Source organism: Acomys minous (genome assembly GCF_964271855.1).
Source record: "Acomys minous genome assembly, chromosome: 4".
NCBI lineage: Eukaryota > Metazoa > Chordata > Mammalia > Rodentia > Muridae > Acomys > Acomys minous.
The window spans coordinates 44,029,504-44,054,642 of NC_140486.1; the positions used below are offsets into that span (position 1 = coordinate 44,029,504).

A 25,139-nucleotide genomic window follows, 5' to 3' on the forward strand; every position below is an offset into this window, starting at 1 on the left:
GGTGGGGGTGGGGGTGGGGTAAGGACTCAGTAGTTAAGCACACTTGCTCTTGCAGAGGACCCAGGTTTAATTCCCAGCACTCATGCAGTGGGCCACAGCCACCTGTAACTCAAGTGCCCTCTTCTGGTTTCCACAGGTACCAGGCACACATATGGTACACAGACATGCATGTGGGCAGAGCACACACATACACACACACACACACACACACACGCACACACACACCTGCCTGCATACCTGCTCGCGCGCAGGCTCGTGTGTGTGTGTGTGTGTGTGTGTGTGTGTGTGTGTGTGTGTGTGTATAGGAAAGAGATTAAAAATATTTAAAAGACATTCTCAAATAATGAGTTTAAGGAATGAACAAGAGTGTGGTACCCTGTCCCTGCATGCAAATCCCTGGACAGGTCAGGGAAGCAGATGCTGTTTCATGCTACGCTTTGCTCACAAGCTCAGTGTGTAACATCTGCTACACAGTTGATACTCGATAGATACTCGAGACATTGTACTTTCTCTAACTGTCGTCTAGGTGTGAAACTTGTAGTTCAGGTTACAGACTGAGCTTGCTTAGAACTCCCATTCTGAGGAACCAAGGAAATAAAGGTGATCATCATCATTTCAGGGCAGTGAGATGATTTAGTTAGGTGGAATCTGAGGTAAAATCTCATTTCTCGTAATAGCAAACCACAAACACTTTTGCTGAGGAATTATAGCAGTGAGTGGCACGGCATGTGCTCACATGCTAACATGCCAGAGCAGCAAAGCATTAGCTACCCCAGCTCAGGTTTCTATGAGAGGATTTGAACACCTATGGGACAATAGCCTCTGAAAATGCAGTTGACGCCCTAATTGAATTTTTTTTTTTAAATAAGTGTTGCCATGGTCGTGGTGTCTCTTTACAGCAATAGAAAATTGACTGAGACAGTATCCATGTAGTTAAAATTATATACACACATTGTTTACATATGTGCACACACACACATGCACTTGTGTGTTCACATGTAAAATGCAAACTATTTTTTAAAAATCAGTGAGTATTAAGCAGTGGGCTCTGGGTTCTGCCATAGTCTGTATGCGGCCTGTGACTCTTACCTTGAGGAAGGTCAGGCAGTCCTGGTTCTCACTCTTGTCCTTGTCTCGAAGGTCAAAGTTGTAGAGGGCCCTGCAGAGTGGGGGCGGCTGGGGCAGCTGCTTGATGACTTCCACAGAGCTGGCCGGGAAGATGCCGCTGACCCCGTTGATCTCCCCCTGGTACCAGTTCTCGTCAAGCTGTCTCCGAAGGAGGATGACATCTCCTTTGTTAAACTTCAGGTCACCAGGATTCTTCCCTCTGTAGTTGCACAGGGCCTTGGCGCGAGGCACCTGCAAGTGACACAAGACCAGAAAATAGGAACTGAGCTTAGCGCTAGAGGCGGAAGGTCTCATACCAACCACTAACGATGGCTGTGTGTGGACCGTTTACCACATAGTGTAAATAGCTGTCTTAGTTTCTTTTCCTGTTCTGTGATGAAGTACTCTGACAAAAACAATTTTTTTTCGGGGGGGTGGGTGGGAGGAAGGCTTTATTTTGGCTCACAGTTCTGGGTGCCCGTCATGATGGGGGAAGGCATGGCAGAGGAAGCTTGAAGCAGCTGTTCCCAGCTTTGCTCTGTTGCCTGTAGTTCTTTTCTGTAGGATCGAGGCCTCATAGACTTTTCTCCATCCACCTTAGCAACACCTTAGTTTTATACTTTCCTTCTTGTGGGGGTTTGTGGCTATAGTTGATTGTTCCCACTTATAAGATTTGTACACTTTGTAGAATATATATATAAATTTTAAATCATGTTTAAATGCATGTTTCTTTTATCTCACCACAAAGCTATCTGGAAAATCTAGTAGTGCCATCCTTATTCAGCTTGTATTGGGGTGGCATGTTGGTGAGACTTCGTGGAAATAGCTTCTGCTATCACTAGGAGACACACTCTCACAGCAAACTCCCTGATCTGCTGGCTCTTACAATCTTCCTGCCCCTCATCTGCAATGTTCATCAAACCTCAGTTGTGGGGCATTGCTACTGTGTTCACAATGTCTAGGAAATGGAAGGAATACAGTGCCCTTTTGAGATAGAAGTTCGCCATCTAATTTACTGAAAAATGCTGACGGACAGTGGTTTGGTAACTTGCATATGGTGACACAGTTAGGGAACGGTAAATATAGCAAACATCAGCTCTGAACCCAGGCTACGTGAATCTAGAGCTTTTGTTCTCAATCCTGATACCCGGAGTACAGGTTAGACTTGACTCGCAGGTATGTGGGTTTGAGTGAGTGTCTTAGTCAGGCTTACTATTGCTGTGGTGCAACACTTTGACCAAATGCAACTTGGGGAGGAAAAGGTATAAACCCTTTGGCTTACACTTCCTTATCCCTGCTCATCACTGAAGAAGTCAGGGCAGGAACCTCGAGGCAGGAGCTGATGCAGAGGCCATGCAGGGTGCCGCTTATTGGCTTGCTTCCCCTGGCTTGCTCAGCCTGCTTTTTTTTTTTTTTTTAATAGAACCCAGGATCACCAGCCCAGCATGGCACCACCTACCATGGGCTGTGCCTTTCCCCATCAGTCACAAAGAAAAAGTCCTATGGACTTGCCTACAGCCCTGATGTTATGGAGGCATTTTCTCAATTGAGGTTCTTTCCTCTCAGATGATTTTTAGTTTGTATCAAATTGATGTAAAACCAGCCAGTATAGTGAGTCAGTGATTCTCTCTGGGTCCATATTGATTTTGCATTCTGGCTGTACCTCTTTCTACTTGTGTGATTAGGATTGTTTAATATTTTTTGAACTATGTTCATGTATAAAACAGGGTATTAGTAGAATGTCTACCTCATTAGGGCTTTTGCAAACAATAAACAATATCCATAATGCTTTTAACATCTTGCCTAGAATATATTATGTGCTCAGCGAAATGTCTTCCTTTATTAGCGTCATGTATAATGGGGAACTAATGACAGCAGTTCTGCCTACTCCTCAGCATTGATGGGAAGAAAACGGGAGTGGAAACCACCTGCAAATAGGAAGTGGTTTGTGAGCGTACAGCAGAATCATTTGTCTACAGCTTTCTTCAGAAACTGTAGACCCCATGAGCGCTTGGATCATTAGGAAACTCAACTGAGACAAGGAAAACAATTAGTCAGGAATCAATCATAGCTTTTGAAAAAAAATCAGTTTGTGAATCATCATTTGTCAGATCAGTTGTATGTCTAAATAATTAATACAGTCAAATGCTCTTACTTTCCCCTCCCCCCATTTGAGACTGGTTTCTCCACACAGGAATGATCTCAATATGGTTTTATTTGAGCTTGGCTTGGCACACTGAAAGTTCTAACAACTCGGGTTCCAACAAAAACCTTTCTCTCACCTGAGATATTTGTGTGTGCTTTCCTAAGCAGTGGGATGAAACAATTCCCTTGCATTGGGATGTCTTTTTTTAAACTAAATTTTACTTAGTTACTTATTCACTTTACATTCAGAGCGTAGCCCCCTCCTTCTTCTCTCCCCCGCCCCACTCTCCCTTCCCTATTCCTCAGAAAATGGGAGCCACCCCCCTTTACTCATACACCTCAGCTCATCAATTTGCATCAGGGCTGAATACATCATCTTCCTCTGTGGCCTGGCTAGGCAGCCCCACCAGGAGGGAGTGACAAAAAAACAAAAAGCAAAAACAAAAACAAAAACAGGCAACTGAGTCCATGTCAGAGACAGCCTCTGCTCCCCTTGCTAGGGGACCCACATGAAGCCTGAGCTGCCCATCTGCTACATCTGTGTAGGGGGCCTAGGTCCAGTCTATGCATGGTCCTTGGTTGGTGCTTCAGTCTCCACAAGCCCCTGGTTAGTTAGTTGGCTCTGTTGGTCTTCTTGTGGAGCTCTTGTTACCTCCAGCTCCTTCTGTCCTCCCTCCTATCCCCCACCACTTTCCCACAAAACTACTCAGATATTAAAAACAAGGAAATCATGAAGTTTTCAGACAAATGGATGGAACTAGAAAAGGTCATCCCAAGTGAAGTCACCCAGACCCGGAAAGACATGCATGGTATATATATACCGACTAATAGGTGGGTTAGCTATATAGTACAGAATATACACAAGGGAGGATGACTAAATATCACTTGGAAGGGGAAATAGAATAGACAGCGGAAATGGTTGAAGAGAGAGAACAAGGTAGGAAAAGGAAGGCAAAGAAAACTGAGGGTAGAGACCAGACCTGGGGAGAGAAAGTGGGCGGCAGGACAGAGGGCCTGCAGAGAGAAGAGAAGTGGACAGAGGCATCTCTGCGACAAGCTGGAGTTGTAAGACAGGGCTGGCTCCTGGGGTATAAGAGAGGGACTCTAGCTGAGGCTCCTAGTAGGAGGAGTCAGGGAGACTGAAGGGGACATTCTCCAACTAGACAGGACTCCTAGTGGAGGGAGGGGACCACCAACCTACTCATAAACACTTTAACCCAAAATTTACCCTGCATTGGGATATCTTGCTGTTTCCTAGGGGAGTAGGAAGGGTGTAATTCAGGTCAGGATTTTCTGCATCTACAATGCTCATTTGAACACGCAATTCCAAGCCAACTGTAGAGAGATCTCACATGCCTTTTGCGATGGGATAACGGGGCTGTGGATATTGTAAGGAAATCCTGGAGCCTGGAGACGTGCAATGACACAGCTCGCCCTGGGTAACTGGAGGGTAAGTGAGCAAGGCATGAGGAAGTAGTTGAATAAAGCATAACCACACGTTCACGTGGCGAGAACTCTGTAGTCATTAAAGCTGATAGTGTCGACCCTTTAGCATGGAGCATCACGCGAAAGATGCTGTTCAGTGTAGTAGAAGTCAAAGATAGTCCTGTAGACTAGATTATCATCAGATATTAGTTAAATTGCTTCAGAAAATGTTAGATACCTGAAGCTCAAAATCCTGAGATTATTTCTAAGGTGCAATGTCTTTTAATATTAAAATTTTCCCTAAGTGTGTAGTTTTGGCTTTTAACTTTTATAACAAAATGATTGTGCTGCTTATTAAAATTAGATAAAATTTGGGAGCAGGGGAAGAATCGAGTAGCTGGGAGGTGGTGGCACACACCTTTGATCCCAGCTCTTTGGAGGCAGAGGCAGGTGGATCTCTGTGAGTTTGAGGCCAGCCTGGTCTATAAAGAGAGTTTCGGGACAGCCAAGGCTACACAGAGAAACCCTGTTTTGAAAAACCAAAATAAAATAAAATAATAAAAAAGAAGGGCGGAGCTATAGAAGGAATCTGGGAAGGAAATTAGTGGGAGAAGTAATTGTGACCCATGTTGAGATGTCGCGTGAGAAACCAGCACAAAGCAGGAGGAGACCAGAGGATCCCCAGGAAAAACCTGAATCTGTGTGGTATCCTGCTTTGGAGCCATTAGGGATCAATACCTATCCTTTCAAATTCCTCCTTCCCAATATTTTACCATAACACAAGCCATGGTTTTCTGGGCACATGACTACATGGAATACTATTGGTTGACCACACTTTTCAGTCTTCCTGGCAGATGAGTTCTGGACCATGGAGTAGAAAGAACCTTTCGGATAGGTTTTTGCTGAAGGAGACTGTCTTCCCTTCCCTGGCTCCATCCTGCTGTATGGGACCCATCTGGAGCTCTGACTGCCGTTTTGAATAGTGAGACTGAAGGACACTTCTAAACAGGGGAAAGAGGTCCTCCTGTACTGTGCTGGACTACATCCTTTCCAGAGTTCTGTTTGAAAACTACCCAAACCTTTATTTTGATGTATTATTCCTTTGCATTTATAAGAAGAAAAAAAATGAAATGATTAAAAAAAAAAAAAAAGAATCCAGCCGGGCATGGTGGTATACACCTTTAATCCCAGCACTTGGGAGGCAGAGACTGGCACATCTCTGTGAGTTCGGGGCCAGCCTGGTCTACAAAGCAAGTCTAGGGCAGGCAAGACTACAAGAGAAACCCTGTATCAAAAAATAAAAAATAAAAGTGAAAAAGGATCCAAGTCCTTTACACAATAATGGATATATATAAGTAGCAATATTATTTTTATATATACAAGGTACCATTACTCCATAATGTATTTTATTTAATTTTCACTGCAACTTTGGAAGTATATATAAATTTCAAAACTTAGGAAACTCAAAATCAGAAAAGCTGCCCAAAATCACAAAGCGAGGTAGGTGAAAGTGGATTCAGGATTTGAACATAGCAATCTCTTTGCTCCATAGTCTTAACAATTGAACTCATATGTCTCAAAATAAACTTTGTGGCATACTTGTATCAGAACTCTGGAAGAAGTTGAAGAGGTATCCCAGACCCCAGTCCTGAACTACTTGCTCAGTTTTTCTTGGCGTAGGCCTTCTTTTGTTGTGGCTGCATTTTAACTTTGACGACGCTTTCCTGCCATCCAGGTTTGATGATACTCATTTGAGCTACATCTTTTTTTTCAAAGTCAAATGGGGGCAACGGAGATCTGCGATAAGCTTGTAAATTACTAACCTACTTTCTTCTTTTCCTTCCGGGAAGATATTTCTAGTGCAAGCGGCATACGTGTTTTAATGAGAACTGAGAGAGTGCGCCGAAGCGAAGCCGTATAAAAGTGCTTAAATTCCTTTGAAGCCGCCTAAACTTTGAAACTCTGTGATGGTACTAATTGTCCATCTTCGTCTTCATCACTGCTTCTAAGTTCCCGCTCAACACAGGGAAGCGCCGTGGATGCGAATTACAGATTCTATATTCAGCACAAGGCTTCTCCATCTCCCTTCGTCCTTCTGGACACTGTGTCCCTGGTATTCTTGGTACTCCCATTATAGAGACAGAAAACATTGTCTTCCACGGGCATTTTTCAGGGTTCTTTCAGGCCGCGGAAGTTTCTTTGATGTTATTGTGTTTCTGAATTATTCATCTGTTAATCTCCCTCATGGCCTCACAGCCCTATGAAGTTAAGTGGCGTCATCCTATTTTATTGATTAGGAAATAGAAATTCTGAGATGGTAACTGTCACCAGACAAGGGGTTAGGATTCTGCTTCAGCCCACCTACCTGTGACGTCACTGCTTACTTGCCACCGGGGCGTGGCCCTGTCCAGGGCCATATAAAAGACAGATCCTCCATGTGGACTCTCTTTCTCTACCTCTCTTTACCTTCTCCCTCTCTCTCTCTCCCTCTCTCTCTCTCTCTCTCTCTCTCTCTCTCTCTCTCTCTCTCCCCGCCCTCTCTTTTTACTCTCACTCTCTCTCTCTGGAGTATCCCTTCCCCCTTTCCTTCTCCCCCCATGCTCATTGAATAAACTCTGTATAACATAACATCTGTTGTCTGGTACCATCCATCTTCTGCCTTAATTTTTATAGATAACACAAAGTCTATATGTAGCCAGTGTATACCAGGCCCAAGAAAGACTTGGGCTCACCTGACCCCAAAGCCCTGGTGCTTCTGTCACCCTCCTTCCATTCTAGTTGAGGTCACCCGAGTGTTTCCTCTTCATAGAAGCCACTGGGTCTGTTTAGTAATCAAAATCTGAGTGGAATGTGAATGCAATTGGCTTGATGCTGGCTGTATTCACATGAATTATTGAACTCCAGAGCCCTCACAGAAAAGCTAAGCACCTGAGGAGTCTCAGATGGCTGATTCTATCCGGTCCTCAACTGTTCCCTCCAGGGAAAATGACTCCAAGTTCTGCATCAGCTATTAACCGTTGTGCGGTTGGCACCAGCTTTTTTCACTCATAAATTTTCTTTTGGTCTCGGCAGGGTACAGGGGTGAGGGGTGGGGTGGGGGGAAAATAGAGTGGGGACTGAAAGGTCCCTATCCAACTATGTCATGGTGTTACAGAAGACTGGTTCGTATTATAATGGGAGCTCATATGTGCCTAAAGAACATTCCTTTGAGATTCAAAAAGCTCGGGACTGTTCCTGTGGCTCATTATTTTGGCTGTCTTTTCAGGTGGCTTGACGCTCCAGGGTTGTGATTTAGCTGGGTGGACAAAGCACAGAGCTCAGAAATGAACCGTGGCATGTAGAGTTAGTAGTAATGCCATTGTGTCGCTCTTTGTGAAGCAATCGCCTGTCTGAGGAACTTTCTGCTTTGTCTTCATCTTCTGGCGGGCAAGATGGTGTTCTCTCTCATCATATGACACAGTGGGTTATGGGGCCTTTACCCGCCAGTCAGAGAATAGATTCGGCTGCCCCACAAAATTAATGGTGGGGGCAGGCATGGGCACCATTTGGGGCCAACTATTGTCTTTCTTGAGAAGTGCTGTTTAAATGGAGAAAGACTAATTCTCACTTGGATCACGAACCTTATTCTCGTAGCCCTTCGAACTTCCAGGCCTGATTTTGTATACAAATTGTGGTGCTAGTCCTTAACTGGTAGATGCACCTCCTTGAGAGAAGCTGCAGGGCACCACCTGAACCAGAGATTAAGTGAAACAGACAGTGAATGGCTAGTCTGTTTCCCATTGCTATAACTGAAAATAACTCAGTAATTTATAAAGCAGTTACAAAAAAAATTATATAAAAAGCCCAAAGTACTTAGCTTGTGGTTCTTGAAGTTCAAGAATGCAGTTTTGGCCTCTCTTAGCATCTGGTTAAGGCCTTATGGCTGAGTAATGACACACAGAAGGCATCTCATGGCGAGAGAGAGCAGACAGAGTGGAGAGAGCTCCCCCATTGCTGTTCCTTCTCTCCTAGTAGCCTCCCGTCTACTTTTCTCTCACAGGTACCTACTATCTCCCTACTCATAAGGACCTCATTTTCTCTTCTCATGGCCCCCTTTCTAGCTTTATAACCTATCCCCCATCTCCACAAATATAAAACATTAAAATATAGGCCCTACATATGAAAGAATACATGTGGCACTTAGTTTTCTTTGTCTGGATACCTTCACTTAACACAATTTATAGTTTGACCTATTTTTATGCAAATTCCATGATTTCATTTTTATTTATGACTGAATAAGATCACATTGTATATATGCTATATTTTCTTTATTCATTCATCTGTTAGTAGACATCTGGGCTGGTTTCATTTCTTGGATTTTGTGTGTGTGTATGTGTGTGTGTGTGTTGAAAAAATCAGTAATTATGGATTTGTGACTATTTCTGTGGTTGGGTACAAACTCAAGTATGGTATGGCTGGATCATATGGTAGAAGAGCTTATATGTTTCTGCTGAGTAAGAGACTGGTTTGTATTCTGACTTTTGTAGCTTTGGCCAAATCAAGGGGTCAGCATTCCTTACTTCCCCACACTCACCACTCTGCAGCAAGCTGCACTATCCAAACCGTGCACAATCTAATAAAAGGTCTGACTTCTGCCATGAGAGGCAACTTCTAGATATTAGACTATAGTGCTTGGCTAGAGAGATGTGGTGGCCTCAGGTCACATAAGCATCAGTGTGTCCAACCTTCTACCTTATAACACGACATTGTCATCTACAAAGTTCACACTTGAGGACCATGCAATTGAGTTACAAAATAGAAAAACAAATAGAAAATCTCTCTCTCTCTCTCTCTCTCTCTCTCTCTCTCTCTCTCTCTCCCTCCCTCCCTCCCTCCCTCTCTCTCTCTCTCTCTCTCTCTCTCTCTCTCTCTCTCTCTCTCTCTGTCTCTCCCCGTCTCTCATAAACACACACACACACACACACACACACACACACACACACACACACACACACACACCCCTCTCATGGTAGATTTTATAAACTTAGGATTTTGTATTGGTTTCCATGCCGTAGATTTGACATACTTGCCACAGAGTCCCAGCTAGCAGAGTGATTAATTCTGAAAAGAGGAGCGAGCAGGAGAAACTTGATCTCTGGAGGCAGCTGGAGACTAAGGTAAACATCATAGGTGGTCAGTCACACGTACATGACAGGCCTCCACTGAGATTCCCGGATACTAGGTCTCAGGTGAGCATCCACTGATGGGTGTACAGGTGCTGCCTGCTCGAATTTGTGGGCGGGGCATGTGGAAGCACTATAGCAGGCCCTTCTTGAGTTCTGTCTCATGCGCTCCTTTCACCGTTTACTTTAATCCATATCCTTTAGCTGGATGGACTAGATTTACCCATTTCCATTGATTTGTTGAATCTGAAGGTGCCCTGGGGCTCTCGGGCACACTTCCTCATGGCCGTGTTGAGAGGACTAATGAGGCAAATTATGCAGACTGCGTGGTAGAGTGTGTGCAAGAATAAATCCTACACAAACCAGGATGCTTAGAAATGCTTGCCCGAAGGAGGAGAGAGAAGGAACCAGCCTGCTGTTAACAGCTCCTGGCTTGACTTTCTCAGATCTACTGGTCATTCACTTATTGGTTTTTCTTTCGACAAATATAATTTGGGAATGCATCATGTCAGGCATTGTGCAAAGCGTTTGATTGATCTTATAGTCCGCTTGGTCAAACAAAGCCAGCTTATAACAAATAAATATAGCACGGCAGGTTCGAGGACATTTAATAGATGCAAAGAACAGGGGACAAGAGTCCTTGAGACAGGAAGGAGACGAAGTGCAAAGAAGATTAGTGTTGTCTCACATCCATGTCTAAGCCTCCACTCTACTCCTGTGTGTGTCTCTCTGTCTTTTGTCTGAGTCTCTTTGTTCTAGCCTGTACTTTAGCACCGGGAACATCGCAGATCTCCTTAACATACTCATTTCCTGCCATTGAGAGACATGGCATCCTTCCTTCTGACTCCAAGAAGATACCAGTCAAGTGCTCAGGGCATGACATGCTCTTGTCCTGATCCCTGCCACTTCCTGGGCTCCTGTAGTAGGAAGAAGATGAAAGGAAACAGGGGATGTGTCACGTGGGTAGGAAGTAGGCTACTCAAATCTGTTACGGCCTTTTAAGCTCTGCCATTTGTCTATTTTCCTCTCCTCTCCTGAAACACTTTCCTAAGTTTGCATTGGAGTCATTTCATTTATCTACCACTGAGGGTAATACCAGAGATGTCTTCTGCCATATCCTAGGCTCCAAATTCAAGCTGGTTCTCAGCCAATAGCTCAGGATTGTTTTGGAAGTGGGCTGCCTGCCAAGTCCTGGAGATGTTCAAACAGAGAGCATCGGACTTCTCAAAGAAAAAAAAAAACCCAAGCATTTCTGTCACCATCTCATTAGAATTAGTCACTCTGCCAGCCTGGACTATCTAGCAGGCATGTCAAACCTACAGCATGGAAAACAACACAAAAATCCCAAGTTTATTTCAGGAGGGCAGAAAGGCACGGGTGGGAAGGTAAGAGGTGCATGCAGCCTGAAGATTGGGAGAGCACCGCCTCCCTTAGCCTGTGAGGCAGGTCTACTCTCTCCTACCATTTCTGCTTCCACAGGAAGCTTTCCCAATCGGTGTGGTACATGGCAGCCGGAGAAATGAGCCAAACCCATCATGCAGAGGTGAGGAGAAATAAGCCAAATGGCATGCTATCTACCACCCTCCCACTAGCTTGAGAAGAAAGGGTGCGCTGGCGGTTCTCCTCTGGCTTTATCCCCTGACTTAATTGTTCTCCATGTGGATGGGTCTGGAGATGAAAGGGGAACGAATGAATGGCAACACAGCCTAGGCAAACAGCAGGCCTGAGCATAGGGCTGTACAGGCTGAAGGCCTAGAGGTGGCCCCAAGATGGGATCCACAGCTCACACACCATGCGCCGTGCCCTTGGATGAAGAAGTAAATTCTCTGCACCCCAGTTTCTTCTGATCCAAAAAAAAAAGTGATTAAAAAAAATACTATTGCCTCCAACTCTAAAGATGACAGGACTTTCTTTAAAGGTGAAAGAGTCCAGAAGTATCTTTAAAATGTTCCTTTTTTCCCCCATAACTTCATTAAAAGTGGGAACCAATCAGACTTGCCAACCATGGATAAATACTCCATATTTCACAACCTGCTTGTTGAAAAGGTGTCATCCGTTTAAGTGTGCTCTGGATTATGTCTATGCTTCAGGTTTTCCAGAGGCATCAGCCTTGGAGATTCTTGCTTGTGGCGGACATTTTCTTTCTCAGTATGCCCCTCTGCATTAAGTCCTTAATCTCCAACGAAGGCGACCATGTTGAGTGACAAAAACTGACAGATGGGAGCTGTGAAGGGAGCAGGCGAGAGCAAGGAGCTATCTTTTTCTGTCTATTCAGAACATTGAAATCCAATTTATTGCTAGCCATGTGTGCCAAAGAAAGCAGTTCTCAGCAGCTGTTAACCTGAGAGGCTCCAAGCTCTTCTCCGTGGGCTGGGTGTCACTGACACTCTTCTGGCATGTCAGGAAATAGGTTGGCACAAGGAAGAGGCCCTCCCCATCGTCTCCCAGAGCTCTGGCTTTGGGTGGGCCTGTCTCATATGACAGAGTTGCAGCCTTGCTCCTTCAAAAGTCACAACAGATCTGTGTTGCTCTTTGTTGCGGGAGGGCATTCCTTGGTAACTGTGCCCAGGGTCTCTATTCTTTCCACTCCTTTCACACTCAGCGCTGTATGTAAATTAACCTTTACAGAAAGGCTGGGCTTGAGAGTATGTGCCAAGTTTTTCAGTGTGAGCATTCATCCCTACCTTGTTTACCTGCATGACGTCACTGAGTGTGGTGTTTGGAAGAGATGGGCACTATTTCTCTAGGCAGTGGGTAGAAGCTGCTTTAGCATACTTGTGCAGGGCTCTGTGAGTTCACACTCGGGATGTGAAACACTGCCACGGTCCAGCTCCATTGCCTTTCCAGATACAGTTTGCATTGTACTTTTGTATCTGCTGTCACTGGGCTCTAGATGCAACACTGTAAGACATTATCATGCCTACTTGTCAGGGGAAGAAACTGAGGCGCGAGGACACATGGCTTGCCTCAGCTAACACTGCTGGATCTCTTCTGTTCGTATCCATCCCCAAGCATCTTTCTCTCACACTGCCCATGGCAGTCTCGCCTTAGAAGTTCTTCCATCTTAAGTGTTTTCCAGAATATTCTTCCCCTTCTGTTCCTCTACTGCCCAACTACTACTTGCTGTTTAGGCCTTAAACCTCAGATTCTTAAACAGCCACACTGAACTAAGGATCTGTCCACTTCCTTTGATGACAGTCTCCACCAAGGCATTTGCCAATTGGCATTAAAATTGATAACTGGGCACTAAAGTGGCTTGTATATTTACTTTTTTTCCAGTAGACTGTAGATTTATCAGGGGCTGAAAGCTTTATCTCTTTAGTGCTCCCAGTGTCTAACACAGTATCTAGCCCAATAAATGTGTTTTTTTAAAAAAGCAAATGAATCCATTTATTATGTCATCTTAACCTCAATATTTCCATATTCTTTCCAACCACAAACCTGAAATATCCAGTCCCCATAAATTTGTTGAGATTTGTTTCATTTATTTTTAAAAAATATTTCTTTGTATTTGTGTGTGTGTGAGAGAGAGAGAGAGAGAGAGAGAGAGAGAGAGAGAGAGAGAAAGAGAGAGAGAGAGAGAGAGAGAGAGAGAGAGAGAGAAAGAGAGAGAGAGAGAGAGAGAGAGAGAGAGAGAGAGAGAGAGAGAGAGAGAGAGAGAGAGTCCCAGAAAGGGAAGTCAGATCTCTTGGAGCTTGAAGTGTTAGAGGTTTTAAGCTGGCCTATATGGGTGCAGGGAGTTGAACTTGGCTCCTGTAAGTGCTCATAGCTGCTGAGCCATCTCTCTAGTCCCATTTGCTGAAGTTTCTTTAGGAGGTAGTTAGGCTCCTGCTAGAATTCTCCATGGGGTGGCTCATGCACTCTGTCATGCCCTGGCCCCCTTGGGCTTTGCATAGTGCCATGGGAGCAAGCTGAAACCTGCTTAGTGTGCTATGAAATGTGCTGGTTGCACCCATGCCAAGACAAAAATACAGCAAGGAAGAAACCCCCAGAGACACCTGCAAGGGAAGCCTATTCTGGAAGCAGCAAGGCTTCTAATCACTGAATCTTACAGGTAACACAGATTCTCTCAGTTTCCATCTGAGGAGGCAGGAAAGGACCAGGCTGCTCGCCTGCTGAGGAGCTGCTGGCCTTTCATCACACAGGGAAAGCTCTCCTCATAGCATCTAATCACCTTCTGTAAACACAGATGCTGCCACTCAAAACAGGCAGGAATAGAATTTGGCACACACTGCTCGCTTCCCTTATATGACCTGAGCATGCATGTGAAATTAAATGCAGGGTGTTCGTCTTTGCTCTTTAGTGTGCATGGGCAAAAAGGAGCTGACAGGCATCAGGGGGATCTACTGAAACTTCTGGAAGCACCACTGTTCAATAAGCTTCCTACCGTGAGGGAAACCTGCTATACAGTCAGTAGTATTTGCCATGCGGCTAGCGCAGCACTGGAACTGAATTTCAAATTTCATTTACTTCAGATTAGTGTAACTGAAGACAGAACAAATGTGCTAGTGGCTACTACACAGGGTGCATATGTGTGTATCTGTTTGCTACCAAAATGCAGGGATACCCCAAGATGCAGTAGGTGAGCATGTCCAGAGATGCTCCAGGGATACAGTAGGAAAAATTCAGGGGGCTAGAGAGTCTTGGGGAAATCTCATTCTTGCATGTGGAAAAAAAATAGGCTTGTCATGGGGTGGACCTACAGACTTAAAAACTTAAGAGGTTTATTGACCAACTACAATACACAGAACTTGGTGTATACTGGTTCAAACAATATCCATCAAAAAAATTTATGAGGGGCCAGTGAGATGGCCCAGTGGGTGAAGGTATTTGATGCCAAGACTGAATTTTGGCATAATCATGGCGTGTAAGTTGTGTTAAAAAATAGACCGTTATCTTTGAAATGTAGCTGTTCAAATACTGGTAGACTAGAATGTGTGGGCTATGCCTTGATTCCATTCTACTTGGAGGAGAAGATGAATGAGGTGTAGATGGTGCAGAAAAGATCTCAGGTTGATAGCAAAAAGCTTCTAAAAATCAGAGGAAAACCAGCACAGACACCCCTCTTCCGGGATTCGGGGAGCTTACAATTTCTCAATGGTGATTTGTGAACATCAGACAACATCTAAACTGTGTGTTGCCATGGACCAAGTAGCCTCAGTTTTATGACTTTTCCTTACAGACTCATGCTAGAATTCCTGGAAACAATTGTTTAGAGCAGGTTGTTTAACAGTGGACTGAGAGCCCAGACTGGTGAACTGGCCTAGAATGCCTTTGACCCCGGGGTTTTAGAGTCACACTCATTCTCCCACTTGCTACCCATGTTGCTGAAGGATATTTCATCCCATTGTGAACCCTGAGATTGTGAACGGTCAAAACCTGTCTTTTGTTTGGTGTGGTTGAGCCCTAGCAGATGCCTTTAATCCAAGAGCTTTTTGTAAACAGGATCTAATAACATCAACCATAGGTCAAGAGGTGGAGCAAGCAGCCAGCTGACAGGGATTAAGTAGAAAGGAGGGGCTGTGAGTTGAAGTGTATTTAAGATAGAGTGGAGAAGAAGGAGGAGGAGGAGGAGGAGGAGGAGGAGGAGGAGGAGGAGAAGGAGAAGGAGAAGGAGAAGGAGAAGGAGAAGGAGAAGAAGAGGAGGAAGGAGATCTTCGGCCCTGGGGCTCTGGGGCTTTTGGCTTCCTCCTCCTTCGCTGTTAGCTGAGATAGCAAGCTTTTGGCCTTGGGCTTTGGTTTTGGCTTTTGGCCTTTTCCTTTGGGACATGAGCTGAGTAGGAAGGTCAGATGGATGCTTTCTCTGCCTCCCTGAGCTAGCAGGTTTTCACCCCAGCATCTGGCTCCTGAGTCTTCATTGGTATAATCAAATAGTTGGAATTTTCATTCTTTCTAACAACATTTTGGTGATTTATCTGCTTTAGTTGTTGTCTGTGAGGCTAACTGCCTCCATCTGCTAACCTAGGCCTAGTCCTGGAAGCTTCTAGCCTCCATACAATCTAATCTAGGCCTAGAATGGTTTTCAGCCTCTGAGACTTACTGCTTAATAAGCTCACCTTTTCTTGTTCTTACTGAGCTCTGGGCCGGCTGGTTCAGCTCAGGTATTCTGACTCGAACTCCTCTCCCAGCTGACTTATTTAATCTGGCTTTTCTCTTGGCCTCTGAATTTCTCTGCTTGGCCTCAAACTAATTCCAGAAATATTTTTAATTTTCTGGCTCCTTCTCATTCTCTGACTCATTCCATCTTCACCTGTGTTCTTTCTCTGCAACCTGTGTCTCTATTACTGTCCTGGTAAAACTGCCTCTTCTCCTTTCATTCCCTGTGTATTGCCCCTTACGTCACTTCCTTTTCTTCTTGGACATATCCTATTCTGTCAAGTCTTCTCTGAGTCACCACTTTTTCTGCCACTCAATTAAGCATCACTTTCAAACATGGATTCTTCCTTCTACAAATTATGTTTACTTTCATTGTTTGGGATTAAAGGCATGTACCAACACACCTGGATCTAAGTTTTTCTTTACCTGAAACTTGCTCTATTCCAGGCTGCCCTTGAACTCCGATCTGCTTGCTTCTGTCTCCTGGGAGAGAATGTTGTTCTTTTCCACGCAGCCGTCATCTCAGGAAACATGTTCAGATTAGAAGCATCAACTCAAAGTTTATCTCATTTTCCTTTCTGGTTGCGTTTCCATAAAAATTGTGAGCTACAAGGAGTGTGTGTGTGTGTGTGTGTGTGTGTGTGTGTGTGTGTGTGTGTGTTCCAGCCAATCACACAGACCTAGAAGGTATTTGGATGTGATCTCTTACCAGAGCAGTCATATTCTAAATTAAAATTCCTCTGCACCTACCTCTGACAGAAAGGGAGGGATAACAAATGGGATGTAATCTAAATAAAGTATAATAAAAAATACAAAAAAAAATCCTCTACACCATGTGACTATGGACTAGTAATCTGAGTCCAGGTTCCTCACACATGAAGTGAAAGGAATTATCAATACTCTCATCACAGCTGTCAGATCTCAACAAGACAGTGCATGTTAAGTACCCAGAAGAGGAACACACTCTATACATTTTTGCTACTGTAATTTTCTTTGCAGCTTTCCTATGTTCTCATTTCAATCTTCTGAAAACTACTGTGAATAAATACTGTTACCCTCTAACCATAGTATAGATGAAGAGGTTAAGTCTTTGAAAGAGCAGGTGGTGAATTGGAGTCTACTTCCCTGGGGTTATGAGAGCCAATTGCTGAATTTTCTTGAAAATTTCCAGTTGGTTGACAGCATGTTGACTGCTTGAAGGCAGTAAATGTATTGATTGATGCCTTGAAAATGCACAGACATGGTGATCCTCTGAACCACTTGTTACACTTTCAAACACTGAGGTCAGTTGGGTAACGTGTCTTGGGCTCCATGGTTGCACAGTGGCCAGACATAAACAAATTGTGTGGCTAAGTGTGAATAGGCTTTATTTAAATTAGTTCCTCCTTGGTTAAATCTTGGGGCATAGTTATATAGCTGAACTTCATGTCCATAGAGAAGTGATGCTCACAATTTAGAGCATCCGAATCATCTTGAGCAGTTGTCCAAACAAATTGCTTCTTCTCAACTTCAGGAAGGTCTGAGGTGGGACCCCAAAATCCACACATTTAAGCAGTTCCCAGAGCTGTGGGTGCTGGACTGGGGATCATGCCTCTAATTGTTGTGCATCTTGCCATAATTCTATGCAGGGCTTCCGTGGAAACCCATGTGGCAGGATAAAGCTGTGTCCCCAGAAGTCTGAGCACAGGAAGCTAAGACCCAGCTCTCCAAGCCTCTCTCTGTAGCTGGCCCTCATTTAACTCTGGCAGGTGTCCCAGGAGCTGGAACCTCGCTCTACACATAACAGTAGGCAAGTGAAAAAAATAAACATTTCAAAGTCTATCTTTAAAGCCTGGCAGAAAGCGGCCCTATAATTACCGCAAGTGAACTAGTTACAACGTCTCTCCTTTGAGGTAGAATTATTATGTGATTGCTCACTCAGTCCCGTGGAATTCAACAAATGAATTCAGAGCCCATTAAAACATACATACACACACACACATATACACAGAGGCACACACACGTACAGATACACAGACACACAGAAACAGACACACACACACACACACACACAAATACAGACACACAGACACAAACACACAAACACAGACACACACATACAGACACACAGACACAGATAGACAGTCAGACAGACACACACACACACACACACACACACACACACACACACACACACACACACACTCCTTCTGGCTCACAAATCTTATAGTAACACAACCAGGAAGGAAAATGAGATAAACGCTGAGTTGCTGCTTCTAATCTGAGCATGTTTCCTGAGATGATGGCTGTGTTGAACATAACAACATTCTCCTCTAAGTAGCTTCTGTTTGCAAATGCATGAAGACTGCCTTTGGGAAGGCCATGGGGCTAGAAACACTTTAGAGGTGACCAGACACCCTGGTTTTACAGCTAACTTTCCCTGCAACAATGTCCTCTTACATTAACCCTAGACAAACAAGGATGGACCAGCTTGATGGGCTTCACTGGTCTTGTTTATAATCTCCGGTTTGGGAGCTTGAAAAGGCACCACTGGCTTAAAATGTACCAGTGGGCTTTCTCATTCGTGCCTGTGTGGACGCAGGGAGTCAGAGAACATGATTCTAGAAATATGAGCTTAGAATCAGCATTTGTTTGTTTGTTGGTTTGTTTCCAGTTCTAGGGATCAAACCCAGGACGTACAAAGCACCATACCACTGAGATGTACTCACAGTTCTGGAGTAGAGTTCATGCCGATAATTGGAATCTCAATTTTTTGAGAGTAGGAAGTACTTTTTATTATAATCTCATGTTCCTGACCCCATAGTTGGAAAATAAACTCAACACACACACACACACACACACACACACACACACTGAAAACACACACACACAAATCCCACAAAAAGTAAAATATACTCAACAAATAATTATGACTTTGTTTGTTGTTTGGTTTTTTTGAGACAGGGTTTTACTATGTAGCCTTAGCTGTCCCGGAACTCACTCTATAGACCAGACTGCCCTTGCACTCACAGAGATCCACCTGCCTCTGCCTTCCACGTGTATAAATAACAAGATACTATTCTATAAAAAGTAAGGACTTTATAGCCAGAGTGTTTTGCATTCAGATCCCAGCTATAGGCCAACCATAGTGTATAACTTGAAAACAAATCATCTGTAGCCTCTTCCATACTCCGTTTCCATGTAAAGTGAGGATCACACAAAATTTACGAAGTGCCTGTGTATGCCAACACTGCTCTAGAAGCCAGGGCTAGTCAGTGAGTAAGGCAGTCAGGATTCTCATGCACAAGGTGTGCGCAGATGTAACACTGCCTCTCAGGAAAGCTGGCTGTAGGCTATGGATCAGCCTCTTGCCAATGGTTCCTGTCAGTGCTTACTACAGTCACACTTACTGGCTGACTGTAGCTGTGCCCCCATTGTAATGAAGTACCTTGTCTGAGCCTCACACTGGCCCATGATGGAGGATCTTTTGCTATCTCCCCTTGACAGATGAGAGACATGAAATACAAAACAGCACTGACTGGTTGCCCCACAAGTAGAGAATGGCTGAGCCAGACACCACCCCAGGTATGAGAACACAATGCTTTCTGTTTCCTTTTCTTTGTGCTAAAGTTTCAGTGCACTGCCATAATGTTGGAACTCAATCCAAGTTTATCAGTGGGTTAAGCTCCAGTAGGGCTGGCTGAGAAACACAGAATGTAGTTTTGCTGGGCTTTCCTTCTGGAGGGTGAACTAGATAGACATGGAGGGAGCCAGTGAGGGGGCCTAGGGGGAGTGGGGGTGGGGTGGGGTGGGGGTGTGTGGCCATGTTAGAGTAAAGGCAGTTAGGGTGAGGGCTGGATTAGGTGACCTGGCTGTTCTGGATTGGTGTAAGAGGGAACTGATTTTCAAATCCCTTTCCCCTGCGTGGCTGTGAGTCACTCGTGTCTGCACAAGGCTTCCCAATGGCACCTGCAGCTATCCCTTTAAGACAGAGAGGCTCAGCCAGCTAAGAGAGGAGTCAGAGCCTCGCTGTGTCCAGCCATTTTTCTTCTAGCAGGTGCTGGAAAACGCTGGCTTCCCAGGGCTGACGCCGAGCAGCACGTCTGGAGCCATCTCGGTTAAAGTAGCGATTGGGAAATTGAGCTCTAATGTCAGTTTGGGAAGGGACAGAGTGTCCAGGAATAGAATGGGACATCGCAAATGAGCTGTGAAAAACAAACCCAGGCCTTGGCCCTGTTGCTGGAGCCCAGATGTGTTTCTGCAGGAGTTTGGCAGAACGTGCGTGGAAGACGCTGCCTGCCTGGACTGGGTATCCAAGTTTCTGCACACTGCTTGGCTGCAGTGTTTGGCTCTAGGTTCTGATGGACTAAGGTGGGCCAGGAAGGTTCAGAAACAAGAGCCTCATCCAGATTCCCACCATCTCTGGTTTGAACTTATGTGTTTAGCTGGGTTTGTGCAGAACTAGACAATACATTGTGGACCTATGAACTGTTTTCTTTTTCTTCCTTCTCCCTCCCCCACCCCCCACCTCCCGCCACTTTTCTCTACCACTTTTCATAATGTGTCATGTAGTCCAAGCAGGCCTGCAGCTCACTGTGTAGCTGGTATTGATCTGGAATGTCTGATCTTCCTGCTTCCTTCTCTGAGCCCTGGGATTGACCTTGAGGCCTTTCGCATGTGGGGTGAGCACTCTAGCCACTGACCATCCCGGGCCCCGACTGCCAGGTCTTTCAGGACTGGGTTTGCAAATGGCTTAGAAGCCTTCTTCTCTCCTGTTCCTTCCTCCACTCTGTCATTCATTCTCTTCCTGTATTTACCTCACATCTCCGACTAAAGCACGCAGTGGAAGCTTTGTTTATGGTCTAACGGAAACAAGCATGGGCCCTGTTTTCCCTTTTTACATGTGAGATTGTGGGAAATGTCTCAGTGTTGGGCTGGTCTCTTGTGAAGTGGTCATAATAATAAAATGGCCACATAGGCTTTGGGAGGAGATTAGATGAGGGAATATAATGAACGCTTTACAAGCAGCGTGCCATGAATGAACATCACGCGTCCATAGATAACATTTCCGTTCTCTGTTTTCGTTTTCTCCTTGTTCTTTCCCCTCCTTCCAATTCCTAGTCGTCTATGGAGGACAGACCCTAAGGTGGCCCCCACATTCCACCCCCCCCCCCCCGGCAAAGATGATTGTTCATCCATTGTGTGATCTCTTCCCCCCAGGTGTTGGTAGGAACTGTGAATTGTTTCCAGCATCAGAACAAAGAGAAGGCCATGGGATCTGACTGCTGGGGTTAGTTCACGGACATATCATCACGCTGGATTCTACCTTGTTGGAACTAGGTTGCTAGACAGCTTCATTGTTGGCTTTGAAGAAGTGTGTGGTCTGTTAGCATGTCTGTATGACAAGGAGCTAAGGATGGTCTTGGGAGCAAGAGGTCTGTGCCCTCAGTGTTATGGATGTGCGTAAATGGATTCTACAATATGAAGGTTTGATCATGAATCCTCTCCATTGTGCTTTCAGATAAGAAACCATCTTGACTGCTCTCTTAACTGCAGGGGATCCAGCTGGTTAGGCTGCAGGACTCCTGGCTGTAGGAACAGTGAGCTTGAATATCTCTATATTTGTGATGATTTGTTAAACAGCATAAAAAAAGAATGTGGTACCCCCACATTCTCCAGACGTCTTTGCTTTTCTACTTAGTCCCTTGGAAGGTGGCAAACCAACATGACAGGAGTAGAAACGAAGTGGAAATGAAGCCTTTACTATCCTGGTAGGATGCTAGAGTGTTCCCTTCCCTTCCTCTTCCCTTCCTCCCTCTCTTCCTTCCTTGATTTATTTTCTTTTCCAGATGAGTTGATGTTACATTAAATAGCATTCTCAAGGTTATTGGATTGTGGGTAGTTATGAATAATAATGTTAATTGTATGCTGTTCTCACAGGGCTGAGAAAGAAGGTACATGTATTCACGATTGGAACTTAGTAAACATTCATTCTCTTAGCCCCTGGTGTTCCTGCTTCTCTGTCTACACAAGCTGCAGGTACATCTCGGGTCCTAACTGCAGGCCTTGTATCTTAGTGTACCTATCCTAGATGTGAAAGCTCTGACAACCGACACTCTGCAAGTGTCAGGTAAACCCACAAAGTTTGCTTCTTCGGGACTTGCTGTACCTAGCACATGGCAGGGAATGACTGGCAATCTGTCAATCGCTGTGGGCTGACTGATGGGGGGGGCGTCTGAACATCAATCATTCTGATGAATGGGTACCTGGGAACTTTATATTATATTTCTGTTTAGCCTCTCTCTCTCCCTCCCTCCCTCTCTCTCTCTCTCTCTCTCTCTCTCTCTCTCTCTCTCCCTCTCTGTCTCTTTGTCTCTGTCTCTGTCTGTCTCTCTCTCTGTTTCTGCCTCTCTCTCTCTCTCTCTCTCTCTCTCTCTCTCTCTCTCTCTCTCTCTCTCCAGCAATCAGCACAGTATTAAGCAATAATAAACACAACCTTTGGAGCTGTTTGGAAGATCACGAAAGGCGACCTGTCTGCTCTAGACTTCAGTTTCCCTCCCTGCCATCTTGGTGCTGCCATTCTGAAGGTGAAATGCTGTGCATTCCCTGATCCCTCACCTCCTCTGTCAACTAGCTCCTACAGCCAGAGCAGGGCGGGCGCTTCTGACACTGTCATCCAGGAGGGAGGTGGTAGACAGGTTATTGGTTTTTTGGTTTGTTGCTTCGTCTTCTTACAAACCAATAAACCTGACCAGTCTGCTTTTGGTGGTAGAAAAGAAAAATTCCAAGCCCAAGGCCTTAATTTTTAGACAGAACAAATATGTGCAGAGCTTTCAAGCTCTGTGGAAGCAGTGGAGGTGATGGCTGGGGGTTGCTTTAGGCTGGATGTGGCAGCAGTGGAGGTGATGGCCACGGGTTGCTTTATGCTGGATGTGGCAGCAATGGAGGTGATGGCCTCGGGTTGCTTTTAGGCTGGATTTGTAATTTCATAGCAGAGAAGGCCGAACTCTGGCCAGAGAGGAACCAGTCCAATCTAAGGGAACCCCAAAGGCTACAGAGTGCTTAGGCTCGACAGGCTTCAGAACATGGCATCCATTAATACTCCCAATGACTACAAAATGACCCCAAGATTGCTTTCTTCCATTTTTAACTGCTTTGGAATAATGCGAAGATGAAATTGCATTTGTAACCATGTCAGTGAAAATTATACACTTTTAAGCCATTGGAACTTTTTTTAACATTCACCCAAATCTATGTTGTTCATTTCTGCCTTCGGAAAAAAAAAACTATCCTGTAGCACTGAATTCATGTAGTAGCCTGGAAGCAGACACATTTTCTTGTTTTTTTAGTTACTATCTTTTCAGTTTTGTAGAACAGAGGGCACAGTTGATATTCCAGTGTCAGCCCTTATAGGCAGTGGAATGTGAGGAAACAAGCCATGGACTGTTCTTAAGCTTCCACTTTCTGATCCTTAAAATGTTCTGTAGGAAGAAAACTAGATACTTGAGCACTGGTTCTCAACTGTGCGTTGTGACTCCTTTGGTGGGTGTCTTGAAAGAGCCTTTCACAGGGTTCACCTAAGACCATCAGAAACCACAGACATTTGCATTAAGATTCATGGTAGTAGTAGCAAAATTACAGTTATGAAGTAGCAACAAACCTAATTCTATGAGGAACTGTGTCAAAGGGTTGCAGCATTAGGAAGGTTGAGAAATACTGTGGTAGAGAATGCTTCAGAAAAAAAGAGATTTCTCTGATGCTTTTTTCTTTTGATCTCATGATCCTCACATGAGACAACCCGAACCCACAGTTAGACACATGTGCTTCTAGCCACGTACTGTCCAGTATGGCGGCTGCCAACCACATGTCACTGCAGTATTGTGGTGAAATTTTCCCACTGGATTTTGAAGGCAGAAGGCATTTTTATACTAAAGGTTAAAAAAAAAAGTAGATATCTCATTAATAGTTTTTGTATTGATTCTATGTTAAAATAATACCATGACAAATCAGATGAAATAAAATATATCTTTAAATTTAATTTTACGGTCTCTTGCTGCATCAATGTGAGTGGGAATACCTGGAGCATGAGCACGGCACGAGATTTCAGGGTTTGCAAGAAAATGGCAGACAAGCCAGACATGGGGGAAATTGCCAGCTTTGATAAGGCCAAGCTGAAAAAAAAAAAAAAACCGAGACGCAGGAGAAGAAAACCCTGCTGACCAAAGAGACCATTGATCAGGAAGAGTGAAATTTCCTAAAGCCTAGGAGGAGTTCCCCACCCCACCCCACCCATCATCTCCAAGACCCTTGGTGATGCATACGAAGAGCCACTTGCATGATGGAGTCACAAGCTGTACTGTGAACCCTGGCACTCCGCACCAATGCCACTGACCCACAGGTCTCTGAAGCAGACCCCTACACACACACTGCAACTGGACTGCTAAGTTTCACCGGTTTGCCCTGGGATATTATAGAAAAATTATTTGTATGATTGATGAAAATAAACAACAACAACTTACTTTCACTTTTTTCCTATAGGTTATACATTTACTTAGTTTGAGACCAGATTTTGCTTTGCATCCCAGGATGGCCTGTAACTTGCTACATACCCAGACTGGTCTTGAACTCTCAATCTTCCTGCCTCAGCCTCCCAAATGCTGAGATTATAGGCATAGGGCCCAGTGATCTCCCTCTCTCTCTCTCTCTCTCTCTCTCTCTCTCTCTCTCTCTCTCTCTTTCTCTCCCTCTCTCACCCTCCTTCCCTCCCTCCCTCCGTCCCTCCCCCCTCTCTCTGTGTGTGCATATTTGGGAGGTGACTGTGTGTTTGTGCTTATGTGCATGTAAAAGACAGAGACTTGTATTGTGTCTTTTTCAGTCACTCTCCACTTGATTTTTGTTACAGGGTTTCTCCTTGTAGTGAGAGTTTTGGTTTCTTTAAACATCCGGTTATGTTATGTGAATATATTTTTGCTTTAACCCCAGGTGTGGGATATGGGGCTGCTTCAGTTTGTCTACAGCCAGTAACTGTGATTGTCTCGTGCACTAGCAGGCAGGTGTCAGCTGCAGATAGCTTAATTCTGGGGATTTGGGAGAAAGAATAAATGCCAGAGCCCAGAGAGGGATGGGAGAGCTCCAAAGAAGGAGGAGGAGGCTGGTGCCCCCCTCTGCTGCTCCTGGTTGCTGTTTGGCAAGAAGAAGTTGGAGATATCCTGACAGGACAAAGAT

At 44.7% G+C, this 25,139-nt stretch overlaps 1 protein-coding gene across 6 annotated transcripts in view; it reads right to left on the minus strand.

The window, feature by feature from the left end:
- The window catches only part of SH3RF2 (SH3 domain containing ring finger 2), a 116,582-nt gene that overhangs the window by 63,794 nt on the left and 27,649 nt on the right, over positions 1-25,139 (minus strand). For all 6 annotated transcript variants that reach the window (XR_014778459.1, XM_084778198.1, XM_084778196.1 and 3 more), the window contains one exon: positions 1,090-1,359. Coding sequence is in view for 5 of the 6 variants with exons in the window: in XM_084778198.1 (XP_084634324.1) it covers positions 1,090-1,359 (270 nt within the window). In the remaining variant the exon portion in view is untranslated. The remainder of the gene's footprint in view (positions 1-1,089; positions 1,360-25,139) is intronic.